Consider the following 16,962-nt stretch of genomic DNA (forward strand, 5'->3'; position numbering starts at 1 on the left):
TTCTCCAAGACAAGTAAAACTAGGGAAGAAGGACTAGCCAAGCAGTCACCTTTTCTGGGAAATGTCTGGGTTTCTGACAGTTGGGCTATAGAATGGGAAAATGAGGAGCCCTGCCCATGAAGACACACAGACACTCATGTCCTTGTGTGTGGGAATGCCCTGCTGTCTCACTGCTCCTTTCTGTACAGACACACAAGTGGAGCTTGATCCTTGTCCTCCCTGCTCGTCGTTTGGCTGTGTATTCTAAACTGATTGCACTTACATGTGTGCTGTCAGTACTGACAGTCTGAAGTCAGAACAAATTTACTAAAGCTTTTTTTTTTTTGTATTTTTTGGCTTTAATTCTTGTTCTCTGCATAGGAGATGGGGTTTTTTTGCCACGCAGGAGCACAAACTGGAAACTCTGGACAGTGTAGTGTGGAATGTGGAGGGGCCATGTGCCATTGCTGCTTCTCAGAAGTAGCCCCTGCTCCTTACCTGCAGAATTAGTGCTAACACAGTGGGGTTAGGCTGTACTGTCTAACTTCGGGTAGTAGCTGTGACAAACAGTGAATTCTTGATTGGAATTTTATATGTAGATCACCTCAGGGGAAAAGAGACCACAACATGGCTTGGGATGCAAATCCATTGCTGAGCCCAAAATGTTGGCTGGACTTCCACAAGAGCTGTGTATTTGCACCAGGCTTTGGGGCTAAGTTTTTTATTCTTTTTTAACCTTTTTGTATTCCTCAAATTTCCTCACCAAACCAGTAGTCCTTGATGCGGCCCCACTGATGTGCTCTGGCAATGCAAGTGCTTTCTCTGGCTTCACCAGTTTTGGAGTTTGAATTCACAATGGGTAACTTCACACAACCCTCTTTTGTGTCTTGTTCTTCCTTCCCTTCCTTGTTCTTGCCTTGCTTTCTCTTCTCCCCAAACCAAAAAAACAACAAACCATTTAATATAATAATTCTGGTTCCAGCTACACCCATTGCTCTGTTCTCACTGCCAAAAGTCATGTTCAGGGATTAGTCATCCTCTCAGATTGTGCTGCATCACCCCTTATGCATTGTAAGAGGAAGAACTAAGGCTTGCCCCATGTAGAATTTCACTTGTCTGCTGTTTCTCTTCACTTCAGGTCTTGTCCTATGGAAATTTATTTTTCTTTAATGTTTATCTAGGTTATACTCCATGATTCAAATAAACCATTAGAATAAACTTGTTTATACAGCTGTAAATATATACAAAATGAGGGGACTAAGGCAACTTTTCTGAAAGCTGAAGGTGCAAGATGAATATTTTAAGTCTGTAAAACCAAGTATTCAGACTAAGCATCTTTATGGTGTAAATTGAGATGGTCTCTGAGTTACTTTCCCACATGGTATTGAAGTCCAAACTGATTTATTCTTTTTTTCTTTTCCCCACTTGCATGGAAAAAGAATCTCACTAAAGTGAGGAAGGAATTCAGACTGGGAAACTGCAGAAGCCCACTAGTAGATTAACCCACTGTGATTAATACCCAAGGCAGAAAAGGCCAAGATGCCCAAATCCCAAAGGTGGGAAGGTCAGAAATAGGTACCTTCTCAACACTAACTATAAAGAATAATACTTTGATTTAATATGCTTGCTTTAAATGAAGAAAGGTCTGTTGTATATGTTGTTTGTGTTCATCTACTATGTGTAAAATAGTTCCTTTGAATTCTGAAATACTTGTGGGCTTTGGGGGAGTTTTGTTTGGTTGGTTTTGTTGCATTCAGGACATTCCAATTTCCATCCAAAATCAGCTAAACAAAAAATAGAGCAAAAGAAATAATAATTTCTTACTGTTTTAATGTAAAAAATCCCTGAAGTGCTTAAACTATAAACTTTTCAAGCTGGAATACAAGGAAGCCAAAAGCTTGTCTTCCAGCTGCCTTACGGTTAGACCTTTTTTTTTCTTCCTGGAGGCCCAATGATTTATAACTAGAGCCAATTTTTTCAGGGTCAGAGTACAGTCTGATTTGTTTTGTTGGTGTCTTCCAGTGTCTTGTCCTCTTCTGTTTTTTCTCCACTGAGAATAGCTTACATATTTTGGCTTGTAAACACCACAGTTACACTTGGGGAAAAGGGGAGGAAGGAAAGCTGTAGAAAGATAATTTCTTAGGTTTTCCTTCATTTTGAGAAGAAGCATGAGGTTGTTTACTAGTGGATTAAACCTTGATGCCAGATATGCCCTGATCCCTTTGGCCAGTTGATCCCTCAAGGTGAGAAGAGCACTGATTAGTACTCACTCTATCACTTATTATATATGGAAATAAGGGAAGCTATGCAGAGGTGCTGTTCAGCAGAGAACATGAACTCTGAGTCATCCCTAGGCTGAATTTCCTCTAAATGTTATGTAACTCAAGTATTTATACAATTGGAACAAATGTATTATAGCTGGAGTACTTATTTCTCTCTTTTTGTTCATGAGAGCAGAACCCCTGTTCTCAGGATAGGTAGCATAACACACTGAGTTTTCTCTAATAAAGCTCTTCCCTTGCAACATGCACTTGAGGTTGTCATGGAATGATTCTGATTTTTCAGGAAAAATAATAAAGTCTTGGTTTACTTAAAACTGCCTGGGTTTGAATGGTAAATCTGAAAAAAAAAAAAAAAAAAAGTTGATGCAGCAGTGATCTGCACAGTCTTCAATATCATCTTTACTTTCAAGTTCAAACTGAGTTCTTATTAGAGCAGTTAAAGTTTTCCAGAGCTTTGTGACATTCTGGTGTTATAATAAGTACAATACATAAACAGTAACTTAAATATAATAATAATTTAAGATGTGGTGTAGTTTAATTTCTTTTTAAGCGTTCTTGTGAAGGTCCTGATTTATTGTAACATTACTGCCTGGAGCTAAAAGCCAGCACAGACTGAGCATTTTGATACTTCAGTAAATGCACTTCATTTAAATGCATCCTGACCTTTTTTTTTTTTACCTGTCTAGGATAGGCAATAAACTTGTCTTTATAGTGACCAAACTGAGTTGTCTTTTTTGTTCTAATGTGGCAATTTTAGGATTACAAAAAGCTTAAAGATAGTAGATGGCCAAATCTCAGTGGCTGGCAGTCAGACTGCTTTTCCTTTGAAGATCTCATATGCATATTTCTCATATGTCCCCAGAATGTGCAGCTGTGAAGTTGTGGGTTTTCCTTTTATTTTAGTTAAATGTAGGAAATAGGGAGGATTTAATTTCTGTAAGACAGAAGTCTCCAACCTTTATTGGAAGGGTAAAGGACTGATGGGATGTAACACTTGCCTTGAATGACATGCATTCTTCTTCTGTCTCCTCTCTTGTGGTTCCTTTTATGTTGGATCTTCTATAACTCAGTCCTGTACCATTCTTTGTTTAAGCATCTCCCGTTTCCTTTTAGCTAGTGCCTTCCTATTTTTTGTGTATTTCACTGCCTGTTGCACAGTTTTAAAAAAATCCTGGCCCAAAGCCTTTTATCAGAGACAAGTGGATTCTTTGAAATTGGTTTTTTTCACATCTGGATTGAAAAATGGTAAAAAGTATATGTGTGTTGCTGGTAGAATTTCACCCTCCTGCAAATGTTTTATTTCAGCTGTAACTTATTATTCAACAGTGCTGAAACCAAAAATGTAGTATAATGAGGTCTGGCTGATGTTTTTAATTTTTTCACATGGCATACTAATCTGAAAGTTGTGGTGTCCTTGGGATTGGATATAGAAGATAAGAAGTAGGAACTATTAGAGAAATCTGCCTTAATTCTGAATTATAGTGTTGCGGAAAAGTTATTGGTGTTGTAGCTGATTTCTTATTGCATTAGTTTTCCTCTTGAAAGTGGCTTTGCTAATTATTTAGACATTTTAATTTTTCATTCCATCTTAAGTGTGATGAGGGGTATGAGCTCCCCATGCTTGTTGATGAGATCTCAGTATAAGAGATGTCCTTTTATCTCAGTAGACATGCCCAGAATTTATAGGAGCTGTATTTCTGTTCATATATCTGAAGTCTTTGGTGTCAAGCAGTTCCTTCACATGTGTTACAACTAAATGGGTTGGTGAAGCAGTGTAGCTCTGTGCCAGGATGAAATTTCAGTGTAATATGCCTGTAACAGAGCTGATGGAATTTTCACTGAGCCAAAGGTAGCAGTGGAATGAGAGCTGACACTGAGCTAAATGACTGCATGGTTTTCACAGTATAAGAGTGTGGGCATAGTTTTTTCCCCCCTGTTGGCTGTTTGGAAATGTACAGATGGGTTACACACTGTGTCATAATAAATAAATGTTGTCAAATGTCTGCTCTGACCTGCTAAACCAAAAGTAAAAATTCTGCAGTCTGGATAAGTTTATAAAAAAAAGCTGGTTTTGGGTAAAGGTGAGGCAAACCAATATATCTTGACTTATGGATATTCAAAAAGACTCAATTTAAATTTGATATACTTTACTTAAAAACCATTTTAAGGTAACTGAAGAAATATTTGTGTTGAATTGTAAAGGTTTGAAATTGCCTCTGAGAAAGGATGTAGAGCCTGCTGTAGCTATTAGTGGTCATTTGAACTTCGTGGAAGCTATTGAGTGTCTTGGGTTTGCTCTGTGGAATTCTTTTGAATGATCAGAACTCAGACACATTTATTAAGAGACAACAGTTCTCAAGAAAAGCAGAGATGCTTGTGATATTTAATGTAATAATAGTAGCTTAATGGCTTGGGCTATTTAAAAGTAATAATAATCAACATTTTTAAGAATGGTAAACATTGTATTTTCAGAAAATGAACATATGCCTTTGCAAGAGAAAAATAAAAACTTAATTGTTTGAAAATGCTCTTTTTTTAATAGATTATGGAAGAAACAAATACACAGATTGCTTGGCCATCAAAGCTGAAGATTGGAGCAAAATCAAAAAAAGGTATTTGATTTTATTCTTATTATGAGGTGGGATTCATTGTTAGCGTAGTAAAACCACAGAATAAAGAATTGGATTTTTAGAGTCAGTCATCAATACTGGCCACCTGCAGTGTTTTCATTTCAGTCTGCTGTTTTTTGTAGAAATTTCTTGTTGAAGTTATCTTGGCTTTATATAGGTATTTGATACACAAACTCCTTCACATTGAAGGAGCTTACAATTCTGTGAGTACTTTAATTAATCAATACTGTTGTACTTTTATATTAAGCATGTGTGCCTTCTGCTGTATGATTCTGGTATCTAATCAGAACAGTTTCTTTATTTTACAGCAGCCAAAGTCAGTGTTTTTGGTAAAATTTCAGATGAGTGGGTGTTTTGTGGGGTTTTTTGTTTGTTTCTGTAGAGTACAAAGATGAGGGATGGCCAAGCCCAGCAGGAACAGTAAATACTCATTGTGTTCCTGACAGGGACAGCCTGCATGCATTTTTGAGTCCTCTAAGAAACCTAAGTGAAGCTGTTTCTTAGGAATGACCAATATTATGTTTAAATTATGCTTCTTCTGGAAGTCCAGCCTATTAGTGTGAACTAAGTATACAGTCTGGAGTATCTCTCTTTGAAATAAACTTTATTGTGTTCTTAAGGAGTCATAGCTGTGACTGATTGAAAGCAACACTTAATTTCTCTTCTGCATAAAAAAATTAAATTTGGTGTGCGTTTTAACCTTGCATGCGTTTCTGTCCAGACTGATACCTATTTAAAAACCAAGAAAGTGAACTTGAGATAATTTCTGTCTATATTATATATAAAACGTATAGCTGGAGGTGTGGGCTAACCTTAGTAAATGAGTAAGATCTCTTGGGAAGAAAAAATTATGTTTTTAGGAAGGTGCAGGATTAATAAAACTTCTGTGGCGTAAAGTGAGATTGTCTCTGAGGTACTTTCCCACATGGTATTAAAGTCCAAATTAATTTAATTTTTTCTTTTCCCCACTTGTATGGAAAAAGCATCTTGCTTAAATGGGGAAAATTGGGGGAAGAATTAAGACAGGGAAAAATGCAGGTGTTATGTATGTAGGCACTTGTTGCTCTATTGGGAACAGTGAGAAACATGACACAGACTCTTGTGAGCTGAACAGGAGAGCTTAAGGTTTATTACCTCAGATCGTCTTTTATAGACTGACACGTGAAAGTACAGAAAGGTAAAACACTTACTGGTCAGTGAACTAACATATCACCATCACCAGCCCTCGACCTTCTCCTGCAAGAAAACAAGAAACTGACAAACAGCACCTGCAAGGCTGTCTTCTGTCTCTGAGGATTGTTTTAATTCCTCCTTAGGATTTCCCAGGCCACTTTCTCAGGCGAGACTGAGAAAGTTATGCCGCCTGCTTTTCCACAGGCACTGTGCTCCCTGCTTCACAGTTAGCATCCATACTTTATTAGTGACCTCAAGTAGAAGATAATGTGGTGAAGCTCTATCAGTACATGGAATGAATTTGAGTACCATGAGAAATAAAACAGCTAAGAGTTATGAGCTGATAAAACTAAAAACTGAGGAAAAGGAGCACAATACAGCTGGGGCATACTGAGTGTGTCTGCAGTGGGGATGAGTATCCTGGAAAGTCTTCATGATGATAGAAACTTTGGATAGTGAGATAGTGATGTAAACAAGACATTTTAGCAATATGCTATGCTATTAAAAAGAAGTGTTTCAAATGCCTGTGGATTTCAGAGTGGCTCTAGAGTTAAGACTCGTACTCTCTAGCCAGTTCGGGTGTGCTAAGTTTTGTGTATATACACCTAAGATAGTAAATTACAGCATAGGAGCAAAGAACCCCTTAACCCCGAGGTTCCTATGTCTTGTGAAATAAAATGTGGTTTATATGTTCTGTTTACACTTAATACCAATTGTTTGCAATTCTGTAACTTTCCATTTGCAGCTACAGCAGCTGTTTATATGGGGGTAAATATTCCAAGTGTTTAACATACTCTTAGATTCACTTAATGACATTTTGTGATTGAGTGGAGAGTCTGCAACAAATAACTGGCTGGCTGTCCAGGGGCTTGAACTCAGAACATGCTATCTCTGGGGGTCTCCTTGGCTGGGAACTGAGTGCCTGAGTCATTCAGTGAGGGAGCAGCAGCTATGGATGGACAGTGCTTTACCCCAGCCCCGTGCTGGACCCAACCGTCATTAAGACATACCACATTTTTTGTATAGTTTTGCAATATAACTTGCCTGCAGTTTCAGCAGCTTCACATCCTGTGTGTTGTGGCCTTGGGTCATTCACAGCTTCCCTCCCAGTATAGGGGAAAAACAGTCATTAGGAAAACATTGCTTTTCTTTGACATATTGGTCAATCTGTCATGAAGCACTTCGGGCTTAGTGGTATCGTTCTTCTCACTGCTGTTGACAGTTTTAATTTGGCACTACTCATAATAAATCAATAAGGACAGACAATGTTTTGTTTTGAATTGAAACAAAAGTACTGAAAGTTGCAGCCAAGGTATGCATAGTAAGATTCAACAAAGATGTGAAGATTAAATTCTGTACAAGATCCAGAGTCTTTTAATGATCTTTTAGAAAACAATGTGCCATAGTGAAGCTGAAGCACTAAGAGTAGATGACTTGTGAACTTCTGTATTGTTTCTTTTCTATTATATGGATTATAACTCTTAAATTGATGAGTCCAAAATTCTTTAAGTATCATAATGGTAATTCATTAACTTATACTTGATAAATATTTTCTGATGGGTTTTTTTTGAATTGCAAAAGACTAATGTCTGAATTTAGCATAAGTAGATTTGAAAAATTTGATAATTCAAATTTATTATTTGAGTTTTCTAAAACACCTCATCACAAAGCTAAATTTAAAAAGTTTAGAAAGCACACAAACAGATACAAATCTTCCACAGCATCTTAAAACAATCCATTCTTTCGGGTTGCCAAAGACATCCCGTAACATTAAGGATTTAGGGAGGGAAGTGAACAGTATAAAGCACTTGATGACTGATTCCATCAGTAATGGAAGAGTTGGCACTGTCACGGTTTGCTCTGCTTTGCACTGGTGCTTAGAGCTCAGCGTGTACTAAAGCCTCATGTTCTGGAGGTCTGAGGTCTTCTCTAGTCTGGTGAATTAAAGACCAAATTGAGAGACAGTAACTTTTGCTCTCAACATGCATTTTCACCCTGTTGTAGTTACTGTTCCTTTGGAATGCTGTTAATTGTCTTTTAAAGATTTATACAGTGGTATAAAGGCATGAGTAGATTGCCAAATTCTAAATGGTCAGATGCTATAGTTCCACAAACACCTTCCAAAATGGGATTTTCCCTCTCCTCTTCCAAAACACTGAGCTGTCTTGTTCTTGTTGTCCAGCCCTTTCTTCTGTGCTGTCATTGGTGCTTGCATGGGGGACCAGGGTGGCTTAAAACTAGCCATGGATAATTTTTACTTTTGGAGAGGGGGTATTCCTCACTTGCTAGGTGTCTGAACCCTAACTGTATGTGCTGATATGTTTCCCCATCTGTTTTTATGGATCTGGAATGCTTAATGCCTTGGAAGCAGGTGAATGTCACGTTACTCTCGAGCAGTGCTTTGTGGATGGGTTCTTTAGGAGATGGGTGTATGGGAGTCCAGATTCCACCTATATTCCTCATTCCTTTTTATTTCTAAATTTTCTTTCCCCCATACCCTGTGTCTCTTTGTATTCCAGCAGCCATGAAGAGATTATGGGATATGTGTGTGCTCAGAATGCTGTTGAAATAGCTTTTGGGTTACAGCCACTGTTAAGAATCCCTTCAGCTCCTTGAAACTTAGTAGCTCTAAGCAGGAAGATGGCCAGAGAGTTGGAGCAGGGAATATTTTGGGAAGGTATAAAAGGTGATAAGGAGAAATGCAAGATAAATTGAACTTGGGGAGCAGGTAGAACTCTGGGGTCTCTTCCATCATTTACTTTTAAAAAGGACTTCTCTCGCTCTTTTTTTCTTCCTCCCATATTTTCATTCCTCTTCTGTCTACTTTAGTCTCCAGCTCGTTTTTTTTATCTGTATCATATCCTGAAGTTACTAATTTATTTATTCTCTTTCTCTCTTGAGCTGCTGTTATTTTATTTTACCTCTTCTCTTATTTGCTGTTTCTGGCGTTGTGGCTTTTTTTTTTGCTTTTGTTTTTTTCTGGTTTTCCTCTCTTATAACTGATGCATTTTATGTTGGTCAATAAAAATCTAGTCCATGTCTGTTTATACTTCTTCCATTTGCTTTCAGTTTTTACTAATTCTTTCATCTTTTTTAATAACTTGAAAAAATGTAAACTAGTTTCTGTTATCAAAGCATTTCATACATGCTGTTTTTCATTAGCATATCTCAAACACAAGTACAGAGCATGTCAAATTCATATCCAAGGAGACTAGAAAGAAACATGGTGGCACTGAAGGCACTGGAAGGAAGGCAGCAATAACTAGCACTGGGCACTGCTGGAATTGATTGCCTGGCAATTTGATTTCTTACTTTTCATTAAACTTTGCCTTTTGCAAATAATCTTGCAAGCCAAGTGCAATTTGGCTGTTTGAATTTTTGTTGCCCTCTTTGCATCCTATGCTGTGAAAGTAATATGCACAATGAAGTTAATGACTGTAATATCACACGTGAGAAGTGAAGAGAGACTTCAGCCGAATTATTGTACCTCATTCTTGTACCTGAACAACATTCCAATAAACAAGGGAAGCACTTTGCCTGTTGCAGGAGGCGTTGTGATAAAAGCTAGAACCTCTTCTTTTGTTAAAACAAATGTCACTGCATAGTGAACTCAAGGCCAAACTTGTATGGGAGTTACTGCCTTAGATATCTAGAGTAAGCTAAAACATTTGTCGTTTCAGACCTCTAAATCAACTTCCAGTTGTTTCCCAGTACTGTGATAGAAGCTGAAGTTTTTCTTTTCAGATGAAACAGGGAGGGAGAGAACAAAGAACAGTGGTGTCAGGCTGTGTGGCTTTAGGAAAGTGTGCAAATAAGTTGCCAGGTTATTTCTTCTTTTGTCATGGGCTTTCTGATAAATCTTAGATCTGATTTTATGCTTTTGAGATAATTTATTTTTCTTTTCAAAGTACCTAATTTTCAGTTTGTCCAATACAATGTTTTTTGAAAGGAGTGACCTGCTTTTAAAGCTAAACCTCTATCAGTAAAATACCCCAGGAGCTGTTAATATATGAGTAGTTCAGAGTTGTGCCTGCTAGTTCAGTGTCCCATGTGCGAGCACTTCATCATTTACACACGTGTTCTGTGGAGGAATTACATCACTGCTTAAACACCAGTGTATCATAAGTTATGCAGTATTGCTCTTGGTACTGCAACTGAGCTGAATCCCACATTTGTACAAAAGTGAGATTGTCACACAGGAATTCCACACTGCAAAAATCCCACCTCAGACTAATGGATGAGAGTAGAATTCTGTCAGTGCTCCTGTCCAAACCCAGTATTTTATTATTAAATATCAGTGATGATGGAAGAGTTAATAACCTTGTACAGCATCATTATCTAGGAGTCTTGTGAACTTTAAACATCACTGTAACCTCTTGTAGCATGTCTAGAAGTCTCTAGAGTTTCCTTCCCCCCAGGAAATGCCCAGCCAACCAAAAACCACAACCCCAAAAACTCCACTAAAGCAAAACAGCCCTAAGCAAAGCAAAGGGCTCAATGAGGCAGATGTTGAGAACCTTTGAGTAGAGGGAAAAGTACTTGTGTGCTATCAAGTGGGTTTGGACCCTTGTTCAGAAGATTCTCATTACATTGAGAGTATTTTGTAGTAAATGGGAAGTTTAGTGGAATTAGATTTCTCTGCTTTCAGTTATTGCTGGGCTTGCTGAAATGCTGAAAGGATTTTGGTCTATGACACTAAATTTACATTGCATACTTAATCTTTTTCTAAATACCAGGTGGCTTGCTGTTCCTCAGATGCTAGCATGTCTGTAAAGTGCAATTATATAACCTGAAATTTCCCCAAGAAATTGGCCAAGTCCTAGTTCAGTCAAATAAGCATAAAAGCAACTAGAAAATGCCTAACAGTTTAGGCAATTTGCTTCTTTGTCTTACCTAATTCCTAAGCAGATAATGTTGTGCTCTATGTGGCTGTGTGCATATCTTCACTGAAGGAGTGGTGAAGAATTGGAAAATTGTAACAGGGAGTTCCAACAGGTGGAGCTCCCATCCTTGGAAGTGTTCAAAAAAAACAAGCAGTCATGGCACAGCTTAATTGAAGAGGTGGTGTTCAGTCAAAGGCTGGACTTCATGATCTTGGAGGTCTTTTCCAGCCTTAAAGATCCTGTGATTCCATACAAAATAATGTTAGGATCACCTTATTTTTTAGGTCATTGGTGTTTTCTTTAAGGCTTTACATATGTTACTCCTTCTTAATATAGTTGCAGCCATAAGAGGTTCTTAGTGGTTTTCTTAAATGACTTCCTTCTTCTGGGCCAAAGAAACATTAGTAATTTTTTTTTTTCATTTTTCCCACTGTATATGTATTATGCCTGATCTTAATTTTGTGAAAAAGTGATTTGGAGCTAGCTGTATTGTGGAAAATCAGGAGAAATTGAAGATTGCATATTTCAGAGATGTTTTAAGTTGCATGAAAACATTTTCTAACAGAAGCTACTTTTCTTAGTTACAGTTGATTTTTTAATTCTTTCAGTATAGAAGTGAATCCTGCTACTTTTTCTAAAGACTATGCCCATATAAAGTGTGGGGTAAAAGTACTCATGTTAATATAATTACAAGTCCTCCTATAATTTCATTCACTTCTAAAATTGCAATTTCTTCATTTGTAGCCACATATAACCTCTAAAAGTGCATTAAAATGTGAATAATAGGAAACAGAACTTCATGTGCTGGAATTTCTTGTGTGCCTTCCACTACTTACCTCTGTTGCTGATTTATCAATCTTAAAGGAAAACACTTTTTACTGTGAATTACTGCAGAAGGAATTGATATTTTGTGTTCCTGTAAATGCAGCAAGGCACTGAGTTTTATTTTGCACCTTTATTTCATCTTAAATGCTGAATCAGCCCCACCTGGGAAGGTCACACAGCATCCCAGGACTACCAAGTGCTTCAGACCTGTTGATGAACCAAGGACTCTAACAATGGCTTTTCATAGCTTGGGTCAACTCCTGCTCTTGACCTACTTTCATATCTTTGTGTGCTGTTTCTGGTTACAATAACTGTAGCTTCTGCTGTTCTCACCAAAAAAACCCCAAAGCCAAAACAGAACAAGTGAATGTGGGATATAATCAACTAATTTTCCTACCCTAAATTTAGTGCTATGAATAGCCATTTAATTGGTTTAGTGCTTTAAGCTCTAATTAAAAAAAAAAAAAAGGGGGGGGTGGGGGAATTAATCAGGCCCTTGGAGATCTGCTGTGATACGTGTTTTTCTGACAAACTTGAGCTTCTCACCCACTCAGATGCTTTTGAAAATTGTGCCAACTGCCTTGAAAGGCTATACCCCAATTCTTAGTAGGAGCCAAATGTGTGGAGCGATGACTTTTCCTGTTCCATGGTCTTTAGCTAGGGATGTAGTGATGCAGAGAAGAGAGCACTTCAACCCCTGAAGTGCCTAGATGCTTAAGCACTTACAGAGGTAACTTTTATATTAGATCATGATCAAGGTTTAATTTATTTAGTCTCAGCACTGATTTCAGTGTGCACATCAATGAAAGTGTTGGCTCAACTTGCCCAAAGTCATCCCACAGAGTCATTCTTACAGAGAAAGCAATGTACTTTATCCCAGCTGGAACTCTGTCAGCCACTAAGAAGCTGCTTCTGCTCCAAGGTTTAGTCCCTAACAGAGTTTTTGGGTGCCTTCCCTTGCTCGTGTGCAGCCCCACCCTTAAAGACAAGGAAATAGTGCCCTGTAACAGTGCCCTGTCCATAACTGATGCAGTGAGGTGAGGGAGGTGCTGGTTTGATGGTGCTGGGGCACCTGTTCCCTCAGGAGAGGAGCTTTTCACCTGGTTACACAGCAGGCAACAGAGAAGTGCTGCAAGATGGGCTTTTTCACTTCATCAGTCTTTTCCAGAGTCTGTAAATGGAAAGGGAACCCCACTGCAGCGGTTTGAGACACCTTCATGTAGTAAGAGTAGGCACAATGATTCTTGATCACCAGACCCCAGGACAGCCTTATTTCATTTGTTGTGAATAATGATAAAGGTGCAATCACTTGGGCCTTTTGCAAGCATTTGGAAAGGCAAGACTGGCAACTACTTCTGCTAAAAACAAAATCGAGGGAGACACGATTGTTTTCACAGCTGGAAAACAGCACAATTGTGGTCTTCCCTCTCTCTCCTGCCTTGCTGCATGCTTCCAGCCTGTCCCCTGCCTCCATAGCTCCCTGCTAGGCAGCTCAGCCCTGCAGCCTGGCATGCCCTGGTGCCAGTCCCACTGACGCAGGGGGCATTCAGGGCTGCTGGGTTATGTGGGCCAGCACTCTTTTGTCAGTAGAATTTTTCCTAAAGCTGTTTAGTTTTGGTTCCCAAGGTATAAAGTTGTGGGTCTGACTTTTATAACTAGTTCAGCAAAGGTTTTCTCAAAAATCTGGGCATTTAAATGCTTTTTCCTTGTTGGTGCCCATGACAACAGAACCGTTGGTTTGGGTATTCTGTGTCAGCTCTCTGTGTGCAGCAAAATTCCTTTGCAGCTCTTATTTGACCTCACTAAAAACAGAAAAAAGATTCACCCTGTTATGCAATTGTCCATCTAAGAACTGTGTATACAAGTAGATTTCTTAAAAAAAAAATATGCTCATCTCTTAAATGTAGATGAATTGCACATATAATTTTGCAATGGAATTGAAAGCTGCTCATGCCAGGAGATAAAGGGTGCTCTGCAATGGTTCTTGAGAATGCTGGCAGTATTTGGGGAGCGGGGAGCAAAATGGTTTCTTATCTATGCAGTTGCTTCATAAAATAAAATTTCAGTCAGATCTGGTACATGGTCTGAGAAATTACAAGTTTTTTCTGTTCCTTAAAATGGCATATTTTTGTGCTTGACCTTGTTGCAGCAAAACTAATGCTATTTGTATTACTCTAGTACTTTTAGCTTTAGAGAAGGGGTTGTTCATCCTCTTGAGTATTTTTCATGAGAGAAGATGAACTCTTGGTGTTAAGTGTCTGTAGTACATTTTTGTTCTTTTATCACCATGTACTTTTTCCTGGATTTGGTTGGAGAAGTGTTAAAGAAGTGCAAGTGTCATGTTTCATCTTTTTTTAAGTATCAGTGTTTCAGTGTTTCAATTCTAGTGGTTGAGAAGGCATAAAGGGATGTTGAGAAATTCTTGCTGCCAAAATAATGCATTATTGTATGCAAATATCTGGCACTACTATGAATAACTAAGGGGTGCTAATTTCAACACACCAATTATGCATTAAGCATTATTCAGTGTGTTGCAATGATATGTCAGGTTAATAAACCAGATTTGAATTCTTGTTTTGATTTGGAACAAAAAGTGGCTTGAGTGGAGGAGGCCAGAACCCTCCTGCTCTCAAAAGCATAGAGAAACAAAGATACATGATGGAAATCTACTTAAGAATCTTGTTACAGTTTGGAGGGAAAAAAAAATCATATGCCCTTGAATATTACTGGTGAGAACACTACATTTTATACTTTGAAGCAATCATATCTAATGTGTGACACTCTGTAGCTGACCAAAAAATTATAGAATTTCCAGTTTCTTGATACAGTGTTTGTGAGAGCCTTCCCCAAGGAGACTTTCCTGGGGATGGGAGTGCTTGCAGGTAGGGCTGGCTACTTCATTCTTCACTCCAATCCTGATCAAGTTCTAGAAACCTTCTGAAATTACATGAGTATCATCATCTCCCTGTAAATTTGATGTGTTACTAGTAAAATTCTGATATTTTTGTGTGCTTTGATTTCAAGTATTCTTTATACTGTGCATTCTAAATATAGACAGAGTCCATGCTAAAGACCAAGTGCAGACTTAGAAAACCATCATTGATAGCAATTCCAGTCTCTTTAATGACTTCCTCTGGAAACTGTAATTTGAATCCTGTGATTTTTCTGAAGTAGCAGTAGGAGGGAATATCTGAAAAATAGCTGTAATACAGTTTTCAGAATTTTAAACTTTACACTGTACAAACTTAACTTGTATAAAACTCTGCTGGTCATTTAATTCCTTTATTATTTGGGAAGGCTAGCATTTTCTGTAAATAAGTCAAATCTAAAGAGAATCCCAGGCATAGCTAGTACTCTGGTGACTTTTTTGGTCCAGATTTTTAATGTTTAAAATTTTTTGTGTTTTTATGGGAAATGCTTGTTGAGCACTCTGGTAGTTTTGGCTTTGGAATTGGTTTTGTTTAGCTGGGGAGACCAAATCCATCTGGCAGTGCTCACCAGCCATGGCCAGGGCTGTTGGCAACATGTTCTCCCTGTGTTAACTCCTGTGAAAGGGAAAGGCAAATGAGCTCTTGTTAGTGGGAACAAAGCTGTGGGAAAGGACAAAGTTGGGAATGGAGCAGAGACTTCCAGAGAGACACTGAGAGGAAATGAGAGGCTGATGAGGAGACTGAAGCCAGTTGGAAAGAGGTAGGTGGGATGGCAGGAAACGTGAGGTTAGAGTGGGAGTCCTAAATGAGGGTTTTGTAAGAATAGAATAATAAAGAGTTAGTGGCAAAGATGCTGTAAAGATAATGGGAAAATAGATGGGAAATGCAAAGGAGGAAGATGGTGAAAATGTATATTCTAAAAAGTGGAGGGGAGGATTACAGCCTTGTTTTCACCGCTGTCTGGCATGAATTTCCAATACATATCCTTATCTTGGAAATTAGATCTGACACAATTCTGAGGCTCTTACTTAATAAATATCCTCAGGAAAATCTAGGAAATGCTACTTTATTGATGTGTACTTTCATTACTGTCCTAGACCAGTGTCAGTGCCTAAATTTAATGTCTAACATGTCACTATTCCCTTCCGATGTTTTTGTGTAGCTTCCGTGAAGATGCAGTTTTGATGGCTGCAATTTAAATTTATTAAACATTTACCAGATGTCTTGTCTTGTATCAAAACATACGTATGACTTAAATACCAGGAACCCAAAATATGATTTCTAGTTCATGGGAGCTGAGGATATTGGCAATTTCTACTAAAAAATCATGAAACAGAATTAGAATGTGTGCAAGTAAAACAAGATGGCAATAAAAAGGATTAATTTTTAGTATAGCTTTCATCCAGCTGATTTGGTTTGTGTCCAATGCAGTGTCAAATAATGTAAACTTGGTTTCGCAGTGCTGAGGAGACTAGTAGCCAAACTGTGAAAATTCTGGGCTTCAGAAAAGTGCAAACTGTTTTGCTGTGTTGGTTTAAAGTCCTCTAATGCCAAACAGCTCCCACTGAGATTTCCAGCAGTAAATCTGTAGCCATACCATGTGCAAAACTCATTCCTGTGTGTAGTTCCCCTCTGTTGTTCCTACTGCTCTGAGTGCAGTGAGCAGCAAAGCTCGTGTTCAGCTCTCCTGCCTTCGGGAACTGTCATGTGAAGGACTGCAAAGGTGAATTGACTTGCTCTTAGATGCACGTTTGATCACATCAAAGAAATCTGAATTGGCAGATTGAACGTGTGCTTTCTGTGAGGGGAAGAAATACTGAAAGTGGCTATTTGTGTGCATAATTTTATTTGCTTCTTGTGGATTTGCTTACTGAAGGATGCTGCAGGAAGGAATCCCTGTAGGAATGCCATGACAGTGTATACAGTGCATTTGGGAGGGGAGCAAATTTGGATTCCATAAGTAAAGATGGAGTTAGTTCCAGAGTGTTGGGGTTGGAAGAAAAAGAAACCAAAATAAACTACTATAGAGAAGGCCATTTATAGCATAAATTATTGGTAGAATGCCAGATAAAGATAAGAAAGCTATGACAAAATGGTTTATGCTGTTAATCAGCTGACTCATTATATTGAAAATTGCTTCTTAGCAGTGTAAGCAGCATATAAGCCCAAAAGAAGAAATTGTCAATAAATAAGAGACTCTTGGCCATTTCCTCTTTTTCTCTTGTCTTCCTAATGTACAATGACAGGCATAGATTTTTAG

General features: G+C 38.2%; 1 protein-coding gene across 6 annotated transcripts in view; it reads left to right on the forward strand.

Annotated features, from left to right (window-relative positions):
• Nucleotides 1-16,962, forward strand: part of BICC1 (BicC family RNA binding protein 1) — a 93,071-nt gene that overhangs the window by 41,482 nt on the left and 34,627 nt on the right. For all 6 annotated transcript variants that reach the window (XM_086899697.1, XM_086899691.1, XM_086899696.1 and 3 more), the window contains exon 3: nucleotides 4,804-4,873. In XM_086899697.1, coding sequence (XP_086755823.1) covers nucleotides 4,807-4,873 — 67 coding nt within the window. In that variant the 5' untranslated portion in view covers nucleotides 4,804-4,806. The remainder of the gene's footprint in view (nucleotides 1-4,803; nucleotides 4,874-16,962) is intronic.

The sequence above is a fragment of the Cyanistes caeruleus genome, chromosome 8 (genome assembly GCF_971803275.1).
Source record: "Cyanistes caeruleus chromosome 8, bCyaCae1.hap1.1, whole genome shotgun sequence".
In the NCBI taxonomy this organism is placed as follows: domain Eukaryota; kingdom Metazoa; phylum Chordata; class Aves; order Passeriformes; family Paridae; genus Cyanistes; species Cyanistes caeruleus.